Raw genomic sequence first — 27,999 nt, 5'->3', positions numbered from 1 at the left:
ATACGGATAATCCATTCTTTAGTTAAAAGATATTTATCACGAAGCGATTAACCTTTCCTACAATACCTCAATGTGGTATATCAAAATATTTTTATGGCAGTAGGTGTTTATCAATTGAAAACAAAATATGTTATTTTATATAAACGACATTCTCTATCATTATTTTCTCTATTAAAGTTTGTTTTTTCTTTAAATGTTTGTCACCAAAGACTATTCTAGAATGTTTTAAGTAATAAATTGATTATTTTTTTTTAAATTTTATTAATTTTATTTTAAAAATTATGGCTGAATTTATTTTAAGTAGTCGAAACAATCAGTTTTTACTTCTTGATTTTTACTTATTTCAAAAGGAAAAACATTTAACCAAACAACCTATTGTAGATGTGTTGAATTCTACTTGGATGGAAGCAATAAGTGCGCTATAATTAAGAACGGAATACATATATTGCACAATCAAAAGTATAACCATATATCAGACATTGCAGATATTGAAGCAAGAAGAGAGTTAAATAGAATTAAACAAGAGGCTTCTAGTTCCCAATATCTGCCCAAAATATAATGTCTGATATATCTAGCAATATATCCATAGCCGCCACTTAGATGCCCAATTGTTTCTTAATTAAAAAGACAATTCAAAGGATAAGACCAAGTAGGAATAGCGCCAGTCGTTCCCGTGAGCCTGATTCACTTAGTTATACCAATTGAATAACAATTATCCAATAATAATGAGCAATTTTTGTTATATGATAGTGGTCATCATGATCACCGATGCATCATACCTTCAAAAATTTACAATTTTTATCAACATGCGATAAAAGGTATGCAAATAGCACATTCAAGATATGTCCTCCTTTCTTCCGTCAAATATACACCATCCACGGGATGAAACATATAACCATTATCCCCGCTATTTATGTTTTGATGACATGTCGCCAACAAGATTACGTTAATATTTTCAATCAAATTAAAAATTTTCAATTTTTAAATCCTAAATTCATCATGATCGACTTTGAATTAACAGCGTTATCTGCTTTTAAACAGTCATTTCCATTGACTGCAATGCGCGGGTGCCTGTTTCATATGTCGCAATGTATATGGCATATGGTTCAAAAAAATCCGCTAATTTGCAATGCATACAAAACACAAACAAATTTTGCTATATACATAAAATGTTAATGTCACTGGCATAAGGATGTAATTCACGGATTCGAGGAATTATATGCTTCTGAATTCTATCAAGAAAATAGGGATACACTGGCCCAAGAGACATGGAAAATGATAGCGATGGAGAGGAGGTTGCCAATATTTAACATTTCTCTACGGAATCTACAAAACATTTATAGAGAAACTTTTACAGATAAAACAATTATAGAGAATGTCGTCTATAAAGAATTATTTTATGGAGAATTATTTTATAGAGAATGATTTTACAGGGAATGATTTTATAGAGAATTTATTTATAAGAGAATTATTTTATAAAGAATATGATTAATACCACTTGTATATGAAGTTTTTATAAGATTAACATTGTATATCTACTAAATAAGAGCTCAGCAATATTCATTCGAAATATCAAATAAATTTTTATTCATTAGAAATCCAAATAAATATACTATAAAAATATACCAATATAAAAAATACAATTATATGATTAAATTAAACATTTAAATTTATATTGTGGGCTAAAGTCCTTAAATAATCCAGCATGATTCTTGAATGAAAATCTTCAACAATTAGAAAAATTCTTTTGGATCTTTCGCGATATTCTTTCTTTGACAGTGGAGCCAATAGTCCTAAAGAATATTGTTCCAATTTGTAATAATTCAGCTATTGAGAGCTAAGAATGAAAAAGTTTTTAAAATTTATTACATAATATAATTACCAACTCTTTACAAATTTCCAGATCGTTAGATGATGGAAACGACGAAAAACTTCGATACCAGCCCTTTACTAAATTATTGGTATTCATTCGGTTCACAAGATAGTGTCGATTCGTAGCAATTCCAAAGAGAAATGCTAAATATTGGCGACCTCCTCTCCATCGCTATCATTTTTCAAATCCATGTCTCTTGGGCGAAAATATCCCTATTTTCTTGATAGAATTCAGAAGCACATAATTCCTCGAATCCATGAATTACATCTACATGCCAGTGACATTAACATTTTTATGTACATAGCAAAATTTGTTTGTGTTTTGTATTCATTGAAAATTATCGGATTTTTTTGAAACGTGCGCCATATGCATTGCGGCATATGAAATAGGTAACCACGCATTGCAGTCAGTGGAAACGACTGCTGTTAATTCAAAGTCGATCATGATGAATTAAGATTTAAAAAAATTTGAAATTTTTTTATTTGACTGAAAATATCAACGTAATCTTGTTAGCGACGTGATGTCATCAAAACATAAATAGCGGGGATAATAGTTATATGTTTCATCCCGTGGATGGTGTATATTTGATGGAAGAGAGGAGGACATATCTTGAATGTGCCATTTGCAACCTTTTATCGCATGTTGATAAAAATTGTAAATTTTTGATGGTATGATGCATCGGTGATCATGATGACCAGTATCATATAACAAAAATTGCTCATTATTATTGGATAAATGTTATTCAATGGTATAACTAAGTGAATCAGGCTCACGGGAACTGCTGGCGCAATTCCTACTTGGTCTTATCCTTTGAATTGTCTTTTTAATTAAGAAACAATTGGGCATCTAAGTGACGGCTATGTACATATTGCTAGATTTATCAGACATTATATTTTGGGCAGATATTGGGAACTAGAAGCCTCTTGTTTAATTCTATCTAGCTCTCTTCTTTATTTAATATCTGCAATGTCTGGTATATGGTTATGCTTTTGATTGTGGAATATATGTATTCCGTTCTTAGTTATAGCGCGCCTACTGCATTCACCCACGTGGAATTCAATACATCTCCTATAGGTCGTTTGGTTAAATATTTTTCCCTTTGAAATAAGTAAAAAATCAAGAAGTAGAAACTGATTGTTTCGACTATTTAAAATAATTTCAGCCATAATTTAAAAAAAAAATTATCAAAATTTAAAAAACATAAATATTATTACTTAAAATATTCTAAAATGATCTTTGGTGACAAACATTTAAAGAAAAAACAAACTTTAATAGAGAAAATAATGATAGAGAATGTTGTTTATATAAAACTAGCTAAAAATAATCCGTAAAGAATGACGAGGTTGAGGGGTAATTAGTAAGTTTTTCTCCCTACTTTTATGATAGTTGTTACCTGTTATTTGAAAATAATATCTTTTTATTATTTATAACCCCCTCCTCCATCAGGCCAGGTCCTCAGGCCTTCAAAAAAATTTGTTTTAGGTCAATGTCTGATCCATAGTAATAATGGAATTCCCAAGCGTCCAAGCTGATAATAATTTTGAAAAATTTTCCTTAAGCCCAGTCCAATATAATTCATATAAATATTTTCCAAACCCAGCCCCACCCATAATAATTTTAAAAAATTTTTCTCAAACCTGACCAAGGTGTAATAATTTTGAAATTTTTACCTTAAGCCTGGAGATAGGTAAATCTTTAAAAACCATAGTCATTTTTTATTCTTTTTAATCCTGCTCAATCCTACTTCAGACCAAGACCAACTCATTAGGACTAATAGTGAACTATTTTTACTTTTTGAGTAAAAATATATTTAAATTAGCTTTTACCTGAGACCTATATAAATATTATGCCTAATATCTAATATAAAAAAATTCCCAAAAGGTTCATGCTCATAATCATGTTGAGAAAATTTTCTCAAGCCTTCCAAAGGTTATAATAATTTTGGTAGTTAAGAACTGAAATAAAATATGTAAAAGTCATAATTCATTTAAAAATACAATCAGAATATGAAAGTTGCATGAGCTTTAGTTTTTTGATCAGGCCTAGCTATGTCTGCAAAAAAAAATTTCAGGCCAATGTCTAACCCATATTTAAAATTCAAATCTAACATCTCTATTTTAAATTTTATCCAATATGATTTCCATCACAAATTTAAATTTTGATATTTCTAATACTCTTAATGCTCACTGTATTGCAACAATTTTACCTCTTTTTCTTTTAAATTTTAATATTTTTATAAAATTTATTAATAAAATATATTTAGTACCATACACACAAACTAAATAATTACCCTTCAACCCCGTCAGCTAGTATGGTAATAACAGGCGTAACCTTCTGGTGTATTTAATTTTAAGATGAGATTAAGTGGTTTGCCAAGCCCCGGTACCTAACCCCAGTCTCCCCTATTTTGATTAGTAGTCAATATTATGTAAGCGAGATTTTGCGCTAAATGTAAGGAAAGTTTTGATTTCTATCTCTAATCTTACATGTTATTATGGCTAAAATCTTAATCGACCCAAATCGGACGTTTAACAACACTAATGTTGATCCAATAAAATTCAAATTAAGACTGATTCATTTTTTAGATTTATTAAAAATCCTTAAAATAATTCTATTAATCATTTTAAATATATATTATGTTTAACTAATTTTTTCTATTATAAAATAATCAAAAACGAATTAACGCACAAAGGCAATTTCATGGCTGTTTATGATTGGTATTTAGGATTTATTCTAAGAAATCATAGTATCTCCTTTATGTCCAAAATGTTTATTAAATTAACCTAAATTAAGTTTCAATTTTTATATATAATTTGCTTCAATTTATAAGTATTATGATATTTTTAACAATAAAACAATAAAATTATTCTATACGTATCATTATTAATAAATAAAAATGCATTTCAATTTATTATGGCTAAAAAAATCAATGATTTAGGAAGCCCCTTGAATTTGCCTCACCCCGCTATTGGGACTTTTTGGATATTATTTTTACTTTTTCAAATAGTAAAATTTAAAAAAAATGATTATATTCTTAAAATTATTATAAGGTACCTTTATAGAGTATAGTTTTAGGAGGTATCTAATCATATATTATTTTTTATATTATCTAAAAAAATCAGGAGCTAAATTTTATAAAAATCGGTCTAACTAACCCCAGTCTCCCCTACCAATGTGGTAAATTGGTCCAGCAAGGAAATCGGTATAAATATTGGTTGTTTTTTTTATTGATATTACACATTTAGTAAATAAAATTGAGATTTTTGTAAAAAAAAATACGAAGAAATAATTAATATGACCAACATAATCATTTCTATTTAATCATCCTTTTTTTATACTAATAAATTGCAACTGTATTAGATACGCGCCGAATTGACACCGCGCCGAATTGACGTTGCGCCGAGTTGTCGCCGCGCTGAATTGACGATGCGCCGAATTTTCCGCGCCGAATTGACGTGATACCCTGGCCATAATATATTAATTAATAATTTTATTATAAATCAGAAATATTACAATATGAAATACTTGCAATAGACCTATCTTATATATTTTTTCATTTTAGGTATATAAAAATTTAATTATACACTAATTTAATAAGTATAAGCATTAAATTTTTCATCATCCATTTAATGATACTTTATAAATTAATAACTTAATTATCTTTTTGTTAAACAGTTTAATTTCAATATAAGTATTAACATCTAAATTTATCATCATCTATTTAATGATAATATTTTATAAATTAATATCTTAATTATCTTTTTGTTAAACATTCTTATTTCAATATAAAATTAATCACTATCTATTTAATAATTTTATAAATTATTATCTTAACTATCTACATGTTAAAGTGATTTTTAATAATTTAATCATTCATGATGTTTAATAAGCTTAATTAGGCAATTATTAATACACAACAATAATGAAAGCCATTTTATTAATTTATAAATGAAACAATTATAGTATCTTTATTTACATACATAACAAACAAATAAATCATTGTTATTACATTGAGTATGGGTCCATTCTTCACATTGCACTTGCAGGCATTTAATCCACTCTTCACCTTTCTTGCTCTTTGAATATGCCTTCTTGCATATTATGCATAGATTTTTTTTTATTGTTTTTTTAAATATTAGTTAATTTATGTTTTTTATAAGGTGATGAGGTTAAAATTTCTGATTTCTTTCTCCTCTTGTCTTTTTTGATAATATTATTGCTATATAAAATTGGATGTGGTAGAATAGATTGTGAATTCAAATTATTATTGGGCTGATGACATGATGTTAAGCATAACTCATTATCAGAAGTGGTAGTCATAGGGCTAAGAGTGGAATTTATTGTATCATTTTCAGGATCACAATAAGCTAATTTTCCCACTGCCAGAGGAATATTGGATAATTCTGACATATCATCATCATTAGATATTAAATAACTATCTTCAGAGAATATATCAGGGTTGAAGGGATATATCCCACAGGCTAAAAATCCATTCTGAATATTTTTGGGGGTTGTAGCTTTAGGAAGCTCCATTTTATAAAATTGATGGTATTTCATATATGGTAAATGATTTGCCTACTGTCAATGCTGTTATTATAAAAAATTTTAAATGGTCCAAAGACTGATTTATCTAGTGGTAACTTGTGGGAGCAGTGTGGTGGTAGGGTGAGCAGGATTATTCCATTGTCTCTGCAAAAATCTATTGATCTTAGTGAGCAATGTGAACAATGATTGTCTAATATTAATAAATTTTTATTTGTTTTGGATGCTTTTGTTAGTTTGCAAAAATGAGTTAAAAATATCAGGAATTCATTTTCCTGCATCCAGATCCATTTCCAGCACCAATACATCCTGAATGAAGTAAAATATAAATAATAAACATTCTTCTAAAAACCTATAGGGCCATCTCTGATAAACCAATCTTTGTATCGAATTCTTGGAAATAGTAACATAGGAGGAATGCTATTTCCAATTGCATTTATAGCTATAGCAATGGTCACTAAGGATCCTTTTTCACCTGAGGTTAAAAATCCTACCTGTTTCATGCCCTTCTCTGCAATAACTTTACCAGGATCTTGGACAGTGGTTACTCCAGTCTCATCCATATTCCATATGTCTTGTGGTTCAAATTTATATTCATCCATTAGAGATTTTAAATTATCAAAAAAAAATTTGACGTGAGGATTGAAGCCTCGAGCTCTAGCCAAGCTTGTTGCTTCAGGGGTTCTAAGGGCTAATGTAGGATGTCTATTTTTAAACCCTTTGAACCAATCCAAGCCAGCCATTCCATCACGAGTCCAACTTTCTGGAAACTTTAACTCATATTTTTTTGCTAAATCATGTGCCAATATTCTTATCTAATATTTAATAGAGATTAAATTCTTTAAAATATAAATTTTACTTGCTTTATGCCAAAACCCATTAGTGATTTACTAGCCTGAATTATATAATCTTTTAAAAGGTCCTCCTGAGCTTTAGTGAATATTAACCTATTTGAACTCCATCCCATATGAGGATATTCCAAAGTCTCTTTATATTTATTCATAGCTCTTCTTAAAGTCGTTCTAGGAATATTAAATTTATTAGCTATTGATAGTGTTGATTTTTTATTAATGATTATATCAACAATTGCCAGTTTAATTTGTTCATCACTTGAATTTGCACCAAATATTGTTTTGCGCGCCTTTTTCATTTCAATATGAATGTATGATTTTGGCCAGACAATACTCACCTGTATTATTAATAAGCGCCTCTATATGTATTAAATAAAACTTTTAAAGTCTTATTTTTTGTGTGAATACTAAATGCCTAAGGATAATATTTATATAAAATATCAGTAATCTAAATTAGTAATTTTTTCACCAAACAAAAAAAAATGTGTAACGTGATTTTTCCAGAAAGAGGTACCAAAAACATTTTTTATAAAATATTTTTATATTGAATTGCTCTATTCAATAAATGAACTTAGGTAAGGTAAATATCATAAATATACACATTTTGACTAATTTTAAGAGAAATCGGTCCAATAGAAAAAAGTTAAAGGGTGGTGGCCAGTCTTCAAACATGGCCATTTATGGCACTTCTCCCCTACAGCTCCAAATCCTTGGTTAAACTTGTTTTATATACTCTATATGTTCATTTATGATAATGATAAAGGGCACTATCAAAATGATTGATACAGCCTATTTGGATTTCCGTGGATTATAGAATTTGACTTATCGTGATTAATACAGCCTATTTAGATTTCGGTGGATAATTGAATTTTATCGTTACCAACAAGTATAAATATCAATATGAGCAACAATAGATATAAATGATAATGGTAACGTGAATATAATAAAGAAAATAGATTCATCAACAACAAAAGTAACCTGGAGTATTCCAATGGTAGAGGTACGTAAAATTTCAGGTGAACTACGATTATGTGGAGAATAATTCTACCAATGTTTGAAGAATTAATCGCAAAAATCGCTATAGATCTCAAAGATGCATATCTACAAATGAGCATTGACGATGAATCGCAAGAATTATTAACCATCGTAATGTAAAGATAAAGCAATTTATTTAGATTATGTTATAATCACAGGGAAAAATGATACTGAACATATAGAGAATATAAAAAAGTTTAACCAAGGATTTGGAGCTGTAGGGGAGAAGTTCCATAAATGGCCATGTTTGTTTTTTTCTATTGGACCGATTTCTCTCAAAATTAGTCAAAATATGTATATTTATGATATTTACCTTACCTAAGTTCATTTATTGAATAGAGCAATTCAATATAAAAATATTTTATAAAAAATGTTTTTGGTACCTCTTTCTGGAAAAATCACGTTACACATTTTTTTTTGTTTGGTGAAAAAATTACTGATATTTTATATAAATATTATCCTTAGGCATTTAGCATTATTCACACAAAAAATAAGACTTTAAAAGTTTTATTTAATAGACATATAGTGGCGCTTATTAATAATACAGGTGAGTATTGTCTGGCCAGGCATTGACTGGCCAAAATCATACATTCATATTGAAATGAAAAAGGCGCGCAAAACAATATTTGGTGCAAATTCAAGTGATGAACAAATTAAACTGGCAATTGTTGATATAATCATTAATAAAAAATCAACACTATCAATAGCTAATAAATTTAATATTCCTAGAACGACTTTAAGAAGAGCTATGAATAAATATAAAGAGACTTTGGAATATCCTCATATGGGATGGAGTTCAAATAGGTTAATATTCACTAAAGCTCAGGAGGACCTTTTAAAAGATTATATAATTCAGGCTAGTAAATCACTAATGGGTTTTGGCATAAAGCAAGTAAAATTTATATTTTAAAGAATTTAATTCTCTATTAAATATTAGATAAGAATATTGGCACATGATTTAGCAAAAAATTATGAGTTAAAGTTTCCAGAAAGTTGGACTCGTGATGGAATGGCTGGCTTGGATTGGTTCAAAGGGTTTGAAAATAGACATCCTACATTAGCCCTTAGAACCCCTGAAGCAACAAGCTTGGCTAGAGCTCGAGGCTTCAATTCTCACGTCAAATTTTTTTTTGATAATTTAAAATCTCTAATGGATGAATATAAATTTGAACCACAAGACATATGGAGTAACCACTGTCCAAGATCCTGGTAAAGTTATTGCAGAGAAGGGCATGAAACAGGTAGGATTTTTAACCTCAGGTGAAAGAGGATCCTTAGTGACCATTGCTATAGCTATAAATGCAATTGGAAATAGCATTCCTCCTATGTTACTATTTCCAAGAATTCGATACAAAGATTGGTTTATCAGAGATGGCCCTATAGGTTTTTATAAGAATGTTTATTATTTATATTTTACTTCATTCAGGTTGTATTGGTGTTGGAAATGGATCTGGATGCAGGAAAATGAATTCCTGATATTTTTAACTCATTTTTGCAAACTAACAAAAGCATCCAAAACAAATAAAAATTTATTAATATTAGACAATCATTGTTCACATTGCTCACTAAGATCAATAGATTTTTGCAGAGACAATGGAATAATCCTGCTCATCCTACCACCACACTGCTCCCACAAGTTACCACTAGATAAATCAGTCTTTGGACCATTTAAAATTTTTTATAATAACAGCATTGACAGTAGGCAAATCATTTACCATATATGAAATACCATCAATTTTATAAAATGGAGCTTCCTAAAGCTACAACCCCCAAAAATATTCAGAATGGATTTTTAGCCTGTGGGATATATCCCTTCAACCCTGATATATTCTCTGAAGATAGTTATTTAATATCTAATGATGATGATATGTCAGAATTATCCAATATTCCTCTGGCAGTGGGAAAATTAGCTTATTGTGATCCTGAAAATGATACAATAAATTCCACTCTTAGCCCTATGACTACCACTTCTGATAATGAGTTATGCTTAACATCATGTCATCAGCCCAATAATAATTTGAATTCACAATCTATTCTACCACATCCAATTTTATATAGCAATAATATTATCAAAAAAGACAAGAGGAGAAAGAAATCAGAAATTTTAACCTCATCACCTTATAAAAAACATAAATTAACTAATATTTAAAAAAACAATAAAAAAAAATCTATGCATAATATGCAAGAAGGCATATTCAAAGAGCAAGAAAGGTGAAGAGTGGATTAAATGCCTGCAAGTGCAATGTGAAGAATGGACCCATACTCAATGTAATAACAATGATTTATTTGTTTGTTATGTATGTAAATAAAGATATTGTTTCATTTATAAATTAATAAAATGGCTTTCATTATTGTTGTGTATTAATAATTGCCTAATTAAGCTTATTAAACATCTTGAATGATTAAATTATTAAAAATCACTTTAACATGTAGATAGTTAAGATAATAATTTATAAAATTATTAAATAGATAGTGATTAATTTTATATTGAAATAAGAATGTTTAACAAAAAGATAATTAAGATATTAATTTATAAAATATTATCATTAAATAGATAATGATAAATTTAGATGTTAATACTTATAATTAAATTTTTTTTGCCTAAAAATTAAGAAATATTATCATGAAGTATTTCTAATTGTAATATTTCATATTTATAATAAAATTCTAAATAATATATTGTCTAACTAAGGTTATTAAACATAAATTTATAAATTGATGAATGATTTAATTATTAAAATAGTCTATAACATGTAGATAATTAAGATAATAATTTATAAAGTCATTAAATAGAGAGTGGTTAATTTTATAAACAAAAAGATAATTAAGTTATTAATTTATAAAGTATCATTAAATGGATGATGAAAAATTTAATGCTTATACTTATTAAATTAGTGTATAATTAAATTTTTATATACCTAAAATGCAAAAATTTATAAGATAGGTCTTTTGCAAGTATTTCATATTGTAATATTTCATATTTATATTAAAATTCTTAATTAATATATTATGGCCAGTTAACACATAGTATATGGCCAGTCAATATATCAGAAAAATAACTTTCACATAACCTCATCTAGCTCATAAACAATTATAGATAGAGCTTTAATTCAAATTTTATTTTAAAGATTAATAATTTAGCTACACATTGATATCAAATTTGTTTGGTTAAACCCTATTCTTAATACCTTTTTTTCAAAAAAGCAAAAACATGGCCATTCATGGCACTTCTCCCCTACTTATTAAACCTTTAATAAAAATATATGGTGATAACAGAGATTTAAGCTCATTAACAAACCAAAGATTATTACGTTGGGCTTATAAATTATCGGCATATGATTATGATATAATGTACAAGAATGATGCTAATAATATAATTGCAGTTGCTTTATCTTTATAAGTTGTTTTGCAATTTTGTATATATCTGCCCATATTTTCTTGGGAAGAGTAATTCTTTTTTATATCAGTTAATATTTATTCCTCCATAAGTTATAAATAATTTTTTCAAAATGACGTCAGTTTGAGAAATATTTTTTTTGTGTCTATAGTCGTCAATAGAAAATTTTGAGGATATTTTATGTGTCTATAGTCGTCAATAGCCCATTTATCTCATTCATCTTTTATCCATAATTTCTAAACATTTTATTTATTTTTTTATAAATAGAAAAAAAAAATAAAAAATTATAATTCTATATAACATTTAACTTGACCGAAAACCGCGCGACTTTTTTTTTTACCTCGTCGCTAAATATTATATCAATTAATGTTTAAAAACAATAATGAATTTTATTTGTAATTCTTTTATATATATACATTTATATAATTATCCAATTTAACTTCTAATAATATGCAATTTGATTAACCTCGATAATATAATATTACATGTCGGAAAGTTATAATAATATAATATACAAATGACGTCCTTTTAAAATATATAACGTAACCTTTTGTATATATACGATATTCAAATATAACAGAAATAGTAGACTATTGTAAATTCGCTCGATGATTCAATAAATTATCACACCTTCGATTCCCATAGTACATAATATACTTAAATTTTTACCCTTCGATGGTGGGACTTTAACAGTTGGCATAAGGTTGCATGGTGCCTAAAAAAATCCCTAAAAAACACAAACTAAACAAAATCTACCTAAACAAATCCTCGAAACTAAACCCAACCCTTCTAAAAAAACAAACTATCAAAGATTATACGAAATTACCAATCAGAAAACCAAGAAAAACTAAATGACAATCCATTAAATAACTCAAAAGTCAATAATAATAAATCTTTATTTAAGATAATATCAATAATTTTTTATATTTATAAAATTAATTCCAAAAAAAATAATGATTCCCCAATATAATATCAAATCTATATTATATAACTACAATATTACAAAAAAAACACGTGATTATGAGTGACGTGTTATAATATATACTATATATATTTATAACTACAATTATATCTAATGTAAAAAAAAATATATAATGTAAACGTATTTACGAATACGACAGTGCCCAGGCGTAAACAGTACAACATGTAAATTTATGCCTGTCTCATCTAAGAAAAATATTTTTTCTTTGGCTATATTTAATATTTTTATACAATAAATTTGGCGTATATTGATTGACTGTGCCCAGTGTGTTCCTCCTATCAGGTTACTTTCCTCCACATTTTTTAGACCATCCTATTTTTTAAATATATTTTCTTATAGTTCCTTCATTTTTAGGAAATCCCGGAGGTAAATTTTCTATAATATCTTTTCATGAATGTATTGTTAGCTATTAAAAGATCTATTATTTTTCTTTTTATATTGTTTTGCGAAGTGGGAACCTCCGCGCCGTCCTGCCCAGAGTTGTGTAGCTGGGATCCCAAAGTTGTCGCAGGTAGCTCGGCCCAGAATATGCTGGCTGTAGTCGGTTCCCGAATTCTCCTCTGGCCAAATTTTTGCCGGTTACGCTGGAGCTACACATCGAATTGTCTTGATGGATTCCCAGCGGCATCTTGGTCCCTCTAGTCGGCAATTCGCATTGACTACGTATATGATCGTCCGCGTTGCAATTGAAGCAACGTCTTTTTCTGACGCCCTGAGATTGCATCATGTTTTCCTTCTACGGACCGGCAACGATGTTGAATCCATTTAGGAATTAGCGTCAAATGGATGTAGTAGTTGCCGAAGTCGACAAGACGAGATTTAGTTTCCATGGTACAAATAAATATTTTTGAATACACATAAATTATAATACAAATTTCTTTTTACTAACAAAAACAATTATAACAATTTTTATTTCTTTTAACTGAAATCAAAATTATGGAAAACAAAAAAAAAATATAATACCAAGATAAAAAATTTTTTTCACCATATCTTCCTACTACTAATGGGCAGGCTGAGAGAATGGTAGCCATAATGAAAAATTTGATCAAAAAGCCAAATATGGGAAAAACGAGATTTGAATGGCCCAGTTATATTACAATAACTCCAAAAATCAGGAAGAAGTTACGTCGGTTGAGTTGTTTTTGGATAGAAGAACCCGAGGGCCACTACCATTGCATTACCGGGTGAAAAAACAAGTCCCAAGTTTCGGCTGGAATAAAAGGTATGGACGCGTTTATTCGATAATAAGAATAAAAAATAGGAAAAGGCTAGTATAGTACAGAATATGGGGTCAAAATTAAATTATATCAGCTTGGACAATGGGGTTCTCGTGGTGAGGCACAACGATCACCTGAAAACTAGAGTATAAAAAAGGGGGGGAAAAGGAGACAAGTAGAATGTTTTGTGCTGATAGGTTCATTGCCTGGTAAATGACCTTTTTGTATTACGACTGTAATCATATTTGTTGATTTTTTTTTATATAAAGGATTTTTTTTTATATACATGAATAGGTAAATGACTTTTTTGTATGATGGCCTTGCGTAACATTTGTTAAAAGATAGTAATATCGTTAAACATTTGGGAAAAAAGAAATTTTTTTTATTGGTAAGGTTATAATTAACCAATAAGGATGGTGGTTCAATAAACGCCATCGGGAGAAGAATATTTCCTCCCTTCCTTTGTATTATTATTTTTTGTATGATTTTATTTGTACCGCAAAAGAGAAAGGGAAAGCAGAAGTTGTGTTTTTAGTGTGTAATATAATTAAACCTGGTGATGCATATGTCTGTGTTAGTTGTTGTGGTGTGAAAATATTTTTTTATTTTCCCTTTTTCTTGATACAGATATGGTTCATTGTTCACGAAAAAAATTTTTTTTTTAAATAATTTATATATTTTTTTATCTTGTTATATATATTTTTTTAATTAATTAAAAAAAAGTTTTTTGTTTTCCATAATTTTGATTTCAGTTAAAAAGAAATAAAATTCATATAATTGTTTTTGTTAGTAAAAAAAAAGAAATATGTATTATAATTTTTGTGTAATCAAAAATTCTCCTTTTTACCATCGAAACTAAATTTCGTCTTGTGGACTTAGGCGACTACTACATCCATTTGACGCTAATTCCTAAAAATAATGGACTCAACATCGTTGCCGGTCCGCAGAAGGAAAACACGATGCAATCTCAGGTGCCAGAAAAGACGTTGCTTCAATTGCAACGCGGACGATCATATACGTAGTCAATCCCAATTATCGACTAGAGGGGCCAAGATGCCGCTGGGAATCCGCCAAGACAATTCGATGAGTAGCTTCAGCGTAACCAGCATAAGGTTGGTCAGAGAAGTGTTCGGGAGCCGACTACAGCCAGCAATATTCTGGGGTGAGCGACCTGCGAGAACTTTGGGATCCCTACCTGTTCTACACAACTCTGGACAGGACGGCGCGGAGGTTCCCATTTCCCAGAACACCGATGATCTGCTACATCGAATGATGGCTACCATCAGTCAGGATGTGCCCAGCATCTCCGTCACCTTATTCGATACGGGATTGAGCAATGCTATGGAGTTGTGGGAGAATCAGATGTTATCAGGCGCGTACGCAGGAATTTGGTCTGGGGGAAGATAATAAAATTTTTTAAGAAATATTATTGTTTTTTTAAAATATCAAGCATATATTTATTAGGACTAATAACTATTTCTAATACACAATTTTAAATTAATGTGAATTATAAAAAAATTATATGTAAAAAATCACTTACAGTGAAGAGGGGGATATTTTTCACCAGATGTTAAAACAAAATAAAAGGATATTATTATATTTTTATCTTAATCATACTTAAACATTAATCTATGTTCAAAAAATATTAAACAACTTTCTTAAATGTCACACTTAAAAAATTTTTTTATAAAAAAATATAAAGTTTTGTCATCACATATTTTCTTTTATTTAGTTAACGATATTTTATGTAGAATAATTTTAAAAATAATAATAAATTATTCATCTTAGTTATTAGATCTTAGTCAAAATCTTTTATTTCTGAAAATAGTTTTTTTCTCTCACTTTATTTTATCATATTTGAGACATAACTTTAATTTAATATTTTATTCAATTCGTATATTACATATAAACATTATATAATAAATTCGTAATTACATTAATACATGAATATTGATTATATAAAATATGAAATATTTAATGGTAGTTCATAGTCATAAATTTGCTTAGTAGTACCTATTTAATTAAAATATTAAAAAATGTTAATCGTAATTTATTATATAATTAGATTACTTTAGTCAATAGGTAGTCCACGATAGCTCAACTCCAAATATTGTTGCATATGATTATAAAAATTTTTAAAATCATAAGGAATAAATTGATGCATAATTTGATTAATATTTGTTATTATGTGCTCCCTTGTGCTTGGTCTGGGAATTAATGACCTATATTTGTTTTTGAAGACCCCGAAAAAATTTTCAATTGGGTTCAATTGTGGTGAATATGCGGGGAGATACTCCATCAATTAGATGACTTTTATGTATAGAAGCATTATCCATAACTAAGATGGCATCTGGTGGTAACATACTAATAATCTCCATTAACGAATTTCGGAATAATATACCATTATATGATCCGAATGATTTATATTTTCATTAATAGTTGCTAAAGAATTATTATTGGCAGAAATGCTAGAATGTGATTGATAATTTTCCATATCATTCCCATCTGAGATTGGCAAAGAATAATTTACAGAAGTACTTGGGAGTAAAGGAGAGTTATTAAAATTATAAAGTAAGTAGTCTATATTAAACATTATATATGTAAAGATTGAAAAATTAATTAATATTAAATTAAATATACAAAAATATTAAATTATGTAAATGATATGTTAAAAAAGTTTTTTTAATTATAAACTTCAAGTGCGGCATTTTTTGTAAAAGTTGTTTAATATTTTTTTAACATAGATTAATGTTTAAGTATCATTAAAATAAAAATGTAATAACATCCTTTTATTTTGTTTTAACATCTGGTGAAAAATATCCCCCTCTTCACTGTAAATGACCCAAAATAGAAATTTGAATTTTTTGAGCCTTTACACAAAAGTTTTTTAGGATTAATTGCATATGTTAAATATTTGCAATGTAAAATCCAATCTTCGTTGTGATTGAGCTAATTTTTCAATTATCTCATCCTTGCTTGTCGTCAAATGCCTATGAAAATTCAATCCAAACCTTTCAATCTACTTTCAGATGTTATACTTCTTGGTATGTTTTTCAGAGACCTGCAGGCCCGGCTCCCGGGCTGGATAGTATTTTAATTTTTTTAAATATACCCGGGCCGGGCCCGAATTTTTTTTAAAAAACTACAAGCCGGGCCTGAATTATATTTAAAAAACACCCAATTCGGGCTGTATTTTTTAAAACAGCCTATATTTGAAATCGTTATTAGCTATAAGAATAAAAATAATTTATTTTTAAAAAATCCGGGCCAGGCCTGAAAATTTTATTTTAAAAAAAACCGGGGCGGGCATAAAAATTTTTTTAAAAAAACCCAGGCCGGGCCATAAAAAATCTTTAAAAAAAATCCGGGCCGCGCCCTGCAAATGGTACTTCTGCAGGCCTCTGTTATTCTTCTTAAAAAAGAGAATGTTCTCTCATTAGTTTACTAATGGGAAGAGTTTATAAACCCTTTTAATACATTGGGAATTTAATCTAAAATGTGTTTGAAATAATGCAGAGCATCCATAGCATTTTTTGGGACTATATCAACCATAGTTAATCTTATAAACATAATTATTCAGCTAGTAAGGCATCCTAAGATACTTTAACATCTTCATAATAAAAATCTAACAAATATTTTTTTTTCTATCACCATCTGAAAAAGGTTGGGAAGGCTTTTGTAGAAGTAATATTTGCAGATTAGTAAGTGCTGCATGATGAATTAAAAATTCATTTATCTGGGCTATAAATTTATCTGTATTTAAGATATACTCTTCTACTGATCCTATATTAATGTTTTAACGATGAGCTTGCCTTGCTACAAGTCGAGGGAGACAAATATTAAACACGTATAGCTCTGCTTTTGACTCAACAATAAAATATGAAATTCTCCATCAACATTAGCCCTAATTTCCTTGAGTTCTGATAAAATGCTCTCCGCTATTCTCATCTTCTTAATCAAGTCAATGTCATGTTTTTGAAAAGTAATACTTAAAATAGTTGTATAATTAAATAATACATTCTAATGAGAAATAAAATTTGGAATTAGCATTGAATCCAATAATTTTCTTGCTTCTGAGAAAATATTTCATTGTGATATTTCAGTAATAGCAAATAATTGGCTTTTCTATCCTTAAAAGCTGTTAGTGCTTGATGGCAGAGATTCTATCTCGTTGGACAAGGTTGCAATTTCTTTTTCCCTGTTGGACAAGAAGTTTGAGAAATAATTAATATTTGACTAGAAATTTGAAAATGGTAGATAAATATTAAGCCACTAAAAATTTGAAAATAATAAGTAAATATTACGCCGGAAAACTTGAAATCGAAATTAATTGATAAAATAACTTAGTAGATAAATGTGATAATAAATATATATTTAATATGAGATACGAATAAATATTAACAAATATAAATTAATATAAACAATATTTTTGAAAAATATATCCGGCATCTGCATATTTTGGCTTGGGGGGGGGGGGGGGATTTGTCCCCCTGCCCCCTCCCCCGCTGCGTACGCCAATGGATGTTAGTGTAAGCGAGTTATAGTACATAGGCATAATTTTTTTTCCTAAATAATAATACACTAACATAGATATTCCTGATTATTATATATATATGAGCTTATATTGTTGTTTTTATTATATATTTTTTTTTGGGGGGGGGGGGGATGAATGCCACTAACCCATAAAGGGGTGGCATGCCATCGCTTTGCTTATTTTATAAATAATTATATGCATTTTTATATAAAACGTCAATCAACGATATTTGATATTGTTGATTGGTGTAAAAAAGAAAAATATTATTAGTCAAAAACAAAATGATCATTTTAATTTTATATTAGTTTGATTTTATAATAATTTTAATCGTCGAAATTTTATTCATTTTTTGAAATTGTGCTTTTTGAAATCATATTTTTTTGTTATAAAAATTATTTTAATATTTCTGAATTTTAATTATTAACTCTGTAATAAATAGAATTAATAAAAAATAAAATTATTAAAAAGCATATTCCTGTGTCGTTACAATCATAAGTTGGAAGAAACCATTGCATCTAAGAATCAAATTAAGTATATCCAAGATTATATCTGAGATCGTGGAATATAAATTTATCTCTTAATGCAGTATTTAAATATTCCCCAAATTCACAAGTCGTTGCTAATTTTCTAATTTTATGAATATAGTCTATTAATTTTTCCTCATTTTTTTGATTATATTGTTAAAAATTATATCTCTCCACAATTATATTAGGTTTGGGATGAAAAAATTTGATTAAAACGTAATTCTAATACCTTTTTGTTTCCTGATCAGGTGCACATAAATTTACCAGTAATTTGTAAATATTACATCCTATGTTGTTAATAATAGTGATTTTTCTTATGGTGATGTTAAACTTGGTTGTGTGTTTTTAAATCTTTAAAAAAGTCGTAGTAAGCTATTTAACACAGGTTTGAATCCGTTAGACTTTTATTGACTGCGCCATTTTTAAATTGTAATGTTGGTAGTTATCGAAATATAATGTCAGAAATAATTCTTGCAATTCCATTAGTAGTAATCGAAATATAATGCCAGAAATAATTCTTATAATTCATTTTCTTTATTTTTTATCAAAAAATATGTTCTTTTTTATTCAAATTCATATAATAATATAATAATGAAAAAAACATTTTACAAAAAATACAAAATAACAACATAAGCAATTCAATACATAACAATTTCCATTTTATTATTATCATTTATAATTTCATTCATTTGACCCAATGGATTCTTTGATATAACAACTGCAAATGTTTTTATTTCGCTATCATACAGTCAACCTACTGTACAATCTTTCGCATAATGCCAAATATTGCGCCTCTTAGAGCAAGTTATGTCTCCCACATTGTTTCTTTCATATGTATTCTATCATTTTTTACATATTCCACAGCTGTAATGCTTTGGAATATCCTTGTTTATTTCTATAACATTTATCTTGAGTATATCCACAATTTTCACACGAAACCCCAATTTTTTGTTTTTCATCTAAAAACTTATATGCCAGAACATCACACTCCTCTGCATTATGCCCTTTATTTCCACATCTTTTACATATTCCGGTAACATTCTTTTGTTTATTATTTGATTACATTCCCCACCACTTATATGACCATACTCTCCGCAATTATAAGATGATCCATTTTGCCCCGTTCTATTCTGCTGATTCCTCCTATTTTAAATTCTATATCGATTTCCCCCTCTATTATTATTCCCATAATTTTCTTCTATTCTTTTTTTTCATTTTTCTCCAATTCTTTTATTTTTATTTTCATTACTGCCATTTTTACTCTAAATATTTCTTTTTCCATTTTTTTAACTCATTTTATCTTTTTTTTAATTTCCATTTATTCTTTTCTCCCAGATTTCCATTCTTATCTGGTTTATTAATATTAATTCCAAATATTTTTTTTTAAAATAGTTAAATATATCTGTTTTTATTATTCTATTTTTTTATTCATTGTTTTACATATATATTTCTTTGCATAATATTTCCATTTCTTTTTTAAATTTACCAAATTTTTCATTTTTTTCCATTTCTAAACATTATTATTTTATTTGCACCTTTATTTCCATTTCTTTTTCTATACCAAAAATAAATTATAATCCATAATACTAAAATTATTGCTACTCCAAAGTAAATATCTAATTGGGAAACATTTATAATTTCAAAATAATTATTAGTTTTTATACTTTTTCTATTAAGCATTTTAAAATTTTATTTTTATCTAAAAATTCTTTAATTTCCAAATAAATTTCTCAAGAGGGAATTCAACAAGGAGACCCCTTAGGCCCAGCCTTCTTTTGCATCGAGATCCACAAGATAATTCAGGAAATTCAATCTAAATCTAATCTTACCTTTAATTCCTGGTATCTTGGTGACGGCATAGTCTCGGACAACCTTTCCACAATCACATCCACCCCCCTCATCATTGAGAATCTCTCATATTACAGGACTATCTCTCAACCTCCCCAAATGTGAGATTTGCTTCCTAAATCCCACTTCTATGCCTTCAGGCATGGCATATCACGTCATCAACAGAGACGAGATGACACACCTAGGATCACCCATGGGAGGTGAAAAGGGCATTGAAGCATTTTTAAACAAATCCCTTAACAATTTATCCACATTAAATACATTATTTAATTACCTCCCAACCCATCAATCTTTTTTTTCAATAAAAAATTATTTCAACATACCTAAAATCCTTTACGCCCTGAGATCCTTTCCGAACTTTAAATGCCGTGACTTGCTCGTTTCCCATGAAACCCAAATTAAGGGTCTTCTTGAAAACATATTAAACCTTAAATTTTCCAATTCATCTTGGCTTCAGGCCACCCTTCCCAGCAAATCTGGTGGTATTGGTATCCGATCCCGATACAACTTTCCCTCTCAACCTTTATCTCATCTCGTCTTGCTGCTCAATCTATCATTGATAATGGATCCACTCCTTTAGATACTGACCTCTAGCAGGCCTTCACCTTTTGGGACAGCAACTGCTCACCCACCCTTTGTCGTAATAGACTGGGATGCTCCTCTCATCGCCCGTTCCGTTGAATACCTTATTTCGAACAGGCCCTTTGAGGACATTCTCAATAATTTAGTATTATATGCAAGCTGAGGTTACGAATGGCTGGAAGTCATCCCCAGTTCCAATCTTGGCCTCCTTTTTGACTGGTGAATAGCTACGCATTTCCATAGCCCTCCGCCTTGGCTGTAATGCCGTGGTTCCCTCCATTTGCATCGACTGCAGCCATCCCATCGAATAGCCGATGGCATATCTCTCATTCCCTGGACCAATTGTCTTCCACTTGCTTGGGACTATACCTGTGTCGATTTTGCCGCCAAGTCCAACCTCTCATTTTCTGCCATCGAAAAGGCCGAAATCCTAAAAAAACAAATATGCTTGCCTCACCAACACCGTGTTTATCCCAATCGTTACTATTACCCTAGGCATGTTCGAAAGTGATGCTCTCAATTTCATTAAAACCATAGGAAAAAAAATGAAGCAGATCTCAGGGACCCCAATGAAGGATTTCACCTTCGTCAGCAGATTTCCCTGGCGGATCTCAGGGAACCCCAATGAAGGATATCACCTTCGTCAGCAGATTTCCCTGGAAATCTGTCGGTCCAATTTTTTAAGCATTCACTCTTCTCTAGGGTGATTTGTACTCTTTTTTTAAAAAAAATTTTTCTCAGTTCTTTTATATATATATACATATATATATTTTTTAATTCATTTTTAATATATGCTTATTTATTTTTTAATATATATTTTTAATTATAATTTGTAAAAGAAAAATTTGTTTTTTAAATAAAGTATCATATATTGCCAAAAAAAATATATAATATATATTAAATACATTTATAATAAATTAATTAATATTATTAAAAAATTTTTACAATTTTAAATGATAAAATAAGCCAATGCAATTAATAATAAAATCACTATCAACAATACATTAAAATTCAACTGAAAAAAATTTAACTTTGATTTCGAATTTCCTTTTTATTTTCTAATTGTCCATGATCGTAAATTTTTAGTTAGTTTTTATTTGTCGCTATGCCGCAAAAATGTTTTTTCCTAGAAGAGAACGGCACCTATATTACGATAATTCCAATTTATTAAAAATTAATTTTTCTTTATTTCTTTTTCAATTTTATCACATAAAAAACATTAACATTTTGGATTTCTAAATATAATAAAAATCAATAATAATTTATCAATACAATTATATCAAATATATGATATTATGGTAAAAAAAATCCATATTATCTAGACATGTGCGCCGACAGCATTTTTGGCGGCGGCGGCGTTTCTTTTTTAAAATGATCGGCTGGCGGCGGCGAATCGATTTAGATGCCGCCACAAAAATCGGCGGCGGCGGCGTGGCGGCGTCAAATATTTTTCTAACTTTAATTTTTTTAATTAAAATTATAAATTCATTGGAAACCCTTTTTAGTAATAATTATCATGTATAAATATTATTTTATTTAGATTTATAGGACATAATAATAATCTTTTAGAGTTCAGAGTGAGTCCAGCTATGGAAAATACACGCTCGCTGGGTGTGCTCATAACTGGAACGCACAGGACCTTTCTAGCTAATATTGAAAGTTTAGGAAGATCCAATGCTCTTATCTTCCAAAAATCTAAGACATCTTTTATCTCTAAATTATAAGGCGAAAATGATGAATAGCACTTTTTTTCTAAACTTGTTAGATTGTCTTGTTGTTCCAGGTTATTGTTATGAATAGATGAATGTTTCATAGCCAATGACTTAAGATAATCGAGTTTTGAAGCAACTTCCGTCTTTTCACATTCGTTTAATTCGTCCTTGTAAGGTCGTAGAGAAGTAGCGTGTTGACATAAAAATTGCACCGGAGTAATATTTCTTTCCTTTAAATATTTATTTACTATGTTTATAGATTGAAAACGAGAATCCAAAAGTGTTCCTAACACCTAAGTAAAAAATTAAAACAAAGAGAAATAATATATAAAAAATAATTAATGTATTTAAAAATACTACCTGAAGATCGGTTATTGGAAATCTATGATCACATTTAGTAAGCATATTTTTTTAAGGGATGCTATGGGAGGACTATCATATTCTTTTACAATTAAATGATTTTTAATTTCACTACGAAATAATAAGGATAAATTTATAGTAATCCCTTTTTGGACGGATAAAAATTCGACAGTTTTTTTGAAGGTTTTAAGAAAATTTAAAAGTTCATGCACCAAATCCCAATCGGAGTTAAATAATTTGAGATCCGGGTTCTCCATTCTATTTAATAGAATATTTATAAGATTTTTGTTATTGCCAGTCACACTTAACAGCATTATTAAAATATTATTCCAACCTGTAGGCACATTTAATTTTAAGGTTTTATGTTTTTTCTCATATGATTTTTGATTTGCACTATCATCATCAAACCCCAAACGATCTTCATAAAAAGGATCATTATCAACCAAATCTAAAATATCCGATGTATATGATATCGATTCAAAACATTTTCGATATCATCTATATTTTCAAAGTCCGCTGTTTTGAATCTTAAGGCAACTATAACTTCTCTCACTTTTTAATGAGATTTTCTATTTTATTAACTTTTTTTATTCCTCAACTGTCACTAGATTATGTAATCCATGCCCCAAACATAAATGATGGTCATATTCTCCTAAACGAACACTTTTCTTTACATTGGGTCCTGCATCAATCATTTGAATTTTCTTGGACCATAAATCAAATTCATTTTCAACTTTTTCTATCTCGTAAAGAATAGTTTCAGCGGTATGTTTTTGAGTGACATGATGTGTCGCCATGTATAAAATACAATTCGTGAAATGTAAAAGTAATATAATTTCGTCGTCTATATTTTCGGTCCACATATCAAAAGTTATAGCACAAAATTTAGGACCTATATTAATTTGTTGGCATATGTATGCTTTCATTGATAAATACATATCATCGAATCCACTCCGGCCAAGTGTTGATCTATCTGGTAAATCTTTTGTATCTGAAATAATGCCATATTTCCATATAATAAAAAGTTAATAATAAAAATATTATGCCATAAAAAATTCTGATGATTTCAGTTTTATTTAAATATTCTATCATAAAATAATTAAATATCTTAACAGTTAAAATAAAAATGAAGATTGCCCTATAAAAAATTATAAGGATTTTACAAATAACCTTTAGAAAATCTTGCATTCCAGTATTATTTATAGAAGAGATTGGCATTAAATCCTTGCAACACATGAGAACATAATTCCTTACCAGAATCCATTTTTTATCTTTTATAGGGTATCTTTTACAATAGGCTTGAAAAATAACTTTAAATTTTGTTTAGATATTTCTTTTTTACATGATAAGTCATGTTTGTCAAGTAAATGTTTTATTATGTTTGATGTGCTGATATTTTTTGAAAAAGATTTGATTGGATAGCTGATTAAAAAATTCACAAATATTTTTAAAATAATCAAAAAATTTACTCTGAAAATGAATAATTATTTTCATCCTCACCATCTTTATCAAGGGCTATTTGCAAGCAATCCATTTCACTTCTTGTTTAATAGATATAAATTGAAATAACATAAAGGCACTATCTTTTATATTCCACTTAGTATAACTGCCAATTTTTGCCTAAGGATTCAAACCTTCTTTAGCTATAGTGACACTACTATAATTAATTTTTTTTAAAGCACAGTATAACGTCAAAACATAATTTGGCAGTATGGCCTAAAATAATATATCTCAATATTGAAACAAGAAATCACACTATACATGATCATTATTCGTTTTTATATATTTTTATTTTCTGTATCTTTAACAACTTTAGATATGAATTATTTATGTACACTTTAGATATTTTTTAAAAATCGACTTTCTCTTCATCAAAGGGTTATTGGCAATTATTTTGTTTATTCTCAGTCCAGCTTATTATTTATAATACCGATTAAATTTTTTAAAACAATTATTTATCAATTAAATTTTAAAATCATAAATACTATGAATATTTTTTTTTCATATTTTAATGACATACAAAAGGGAAAACACGTTGAAGGCAATGTCGAATTTGGAGAATGTTCAAATATTATCAAAAAACGGAAATATCGGTAATTAAATATATATTTTTTAAAATTGACACCATAACTTATGTCTGCATTAGACTGTCTAAAAATTTTAAACGAATGGTGGGTGAGTTTAAAATATTTTGCGGGCAAAATAAGTAAGGCTGATTTATATTTATTAAAGATTAGTTATTTTATTTATTTCAAGATATTGGATATTTTATTTATCAAATTAAAATAAAATAACCTAAAAAAACCAAGCAATCAAATAATTTTTAAGCATCAGTTGAAAAGTAACAAAAACAAATGGACTGGTGGGTTATTTTTTTTAATACACGCGGAGGTCTGAAACCTGAATTTTTATCCTTCCATACTTTGAGCAAACTGGCTAAATATATTTTTAAAACAATGGGTGAGCAGGTGAATTTAAAATATTTTACAGGCGAAATTAGCAGGACAGGTTATTATTTCATAATATTTAAAGATATTTTACCTCGGTTCTGCTACCATATCCTAAAATTTTTGAATTAGGATATTAAAAAATATTTTTAACACTCTTATTCTTAGAATTTAAATTTAATTCATTAAAAATACATTAAAATTTATTAGTATATCTTGAACAATAAAATAAATATAAATAATCTACAATATTTTATTATTTTAAAGATGAATTATTTAGTGTTCTAATTAATACTTTGTTTATTAATTTTAAATTGAAAAAATTAGATAATTTATTGATTTATAATTTTTGATTTACAAAAATAAATGCATTAATATAAATATTTCATATTGGGATATGGAATCCACGAGTATTTAAAATCTCTCAATTTTATATAATTTATTGAGGACGATTTCAAAATTTGGAAAATCTGATTTGACCTGAAATGTATTCCAACATATGTAGAGTAACCATTTTATTAATTTCAGACAATTTTTGCCATTAAACCTTGTGTATTAATTAATTTATACGAAAAATCTATATATAAATACATACAAATTAAGCGTGATTTATAATTTTATGGCAAAATTGTCTGAAATTCAGTGTGGGTACGGATCGATTATCTAGAATCTGGTGCATCTTTAAATTGAAAATTTTATAGTTGTAAAATCGTGAATGGGAATGTTAAAATTTTTTAAAACAAGGAACAGGTAAGGCTATTGCATATGTATATACTAAAATGAATCTCAAACTAAAAAATATATGTATTGTGAGAGTATCCAAAGAATCATGGATTTATTAGACTCATTTCGGAAAAATTCAGTAAAGAATAATAGAATATACCCTTTTTTCTAGCGACTTTCATTGTAAAAGGCATAATTTTTTTTATAAATTAATAGATCGAAAAATTATGTTTTTTCTATCACGAATCCTAGCTATTCAAACATGTAAAAATTTTATTTTTTGATAAATTTTAATTTTAAAAAAAATTATAGACAATATATGAATAGAAAAGGTGGATTCAATCGGCCGTTGGATTATGTTGTGTGAGAGATCTCAGCCCATTTTGTTTTCTTGTTAATTATTTATAGTTTAAATTTTGTTAAATTGATATTACAAAATTTTGTATTCATTTGATTTGTTGAATCATTTTATAGTGTAACTTGATTGTAATGTTATTGTAATATCAAAATAATTGTACAGAATCACAAATATGCTAATTATCAAATTCAAATTATATTTACATTTTTTTAATTTTTGAAATTTCTCAAAGGAATTGATCGAATATCAAAAATAATTTTGGAAAACAATAAATAAAAGGTTTGTTAGGAACATTTAGCAATCTATAATTATCAATATGAGAGCTATCACACTTTTTATTTTAATTGTTTTACAATATGGAAAGGGCTACCATACATGTTGCAGATGATCTTTCACTTGATCAGTTTTTAAAGTGAATAGAAAGTTCACACTTGAAATAGATTTATAGTATTGTAAAGAACGTTCATAAAAATTACAACCCGATTTGGTGCTCAGGTCTATTCAGAATGCAAACCTGGAGCTTATACCTTGAAATTTATATTTGTTTTTTTAGAAATAAATAGAATCGAATATCTGGGAAGACTCTCTCAATTTATAAAAATGAAATATCTTCCAATTAAAAAAATAATTTCTTCTAAAATTTTCTAAAAGTACTTTAAAATTTAGAAGTCTTGGACGGTAACTGTCGTAAACGATACTTATTTTAATAGAAATGTCAATCAATTTTTATAAATATATATATATTAGTTTTTAATTAATGAAATGTCAGTCATTTCTGAAAAATAGGTTGTTAATTTTTGTGAAAAAGAAATCATTATTTTTTTACTTGGTAATTTTTTCATGATATTTTTTGTAATGATAAAAACTATGAAATTTAATAAAAAAGTGTTTCCTTATTTTATAATTCCGAATTTAACTCTTTAATTCAGTAGTGTTTCTTTTTGAGTTTATTTTTATATTAGAATTTAGTCTCTTTTTTTTATATAATTAATATTAAGTATTTTTTTTTAATCA

General features: G+C 28.1%; 1 protein-coding gene and 1 long non-coding RNA gene across 2 annotated transcripts in view; both read left to right on the top strand.

The window, feature by feature from the left end:
• On the top strand, positions 1-5,396 carry LOC135922576 (uncharacterized). Its single transcript, XR_010570963.1, has 3 exons — positions 1-75; positions 4,996-5,075; positions 5,234-5,396. It is a non-coding gene; the product is annotated as an uncharacterized LOC135922576 (long non-coding RNA).
• Positions 1-27,449, top strand: part of LOC135932054 (U4/U6.U5 small nuclear ribonucleoprotein 27 kDa protein-like) — a 43,391-nt gene extending 15,942 nt beyond the window's left edge. Inside the window, exons 6-7 of the mRNA XM_065469397.1 lie at positions 25,483-25,550; positions 26,940-27,449. Coding sequence (XP_065325469.1) covers positions 25,483-25,550; positions 26,940-26,994 — 123 coding nt within the window. The 3' untranslated portion in view covers positions 26,995-27,449. The remainder of the gene's footprint in view (positions 1-25,482; positions 25,551-26,939) is intronic.
• The last annotated feature ends 550 nt before the right edge of the window (positions 27,450-27,999 follow it).

This window comes from Gordionus sp. m RMFG-2023, chromosome 1 (assembly GCF_954871325.1).
Source record: "Gordionus sp. m RMFG-2023 chromosome 1, tfGorSpeb1-WG-v2, whole genome shotgun sequence".
NCBI classification, from domain to species: Eukaryota; Metazoa; Nematomorpha; class Gordioida; order Chordodea; family Parachordodidae; genus Gordionus; species Gordionus sp. m RMFG-2023.
Note: the sequence above shows the minus strand (reverse complement) of the source record. Positions and strands in the feature narration are given on the sequence as shown.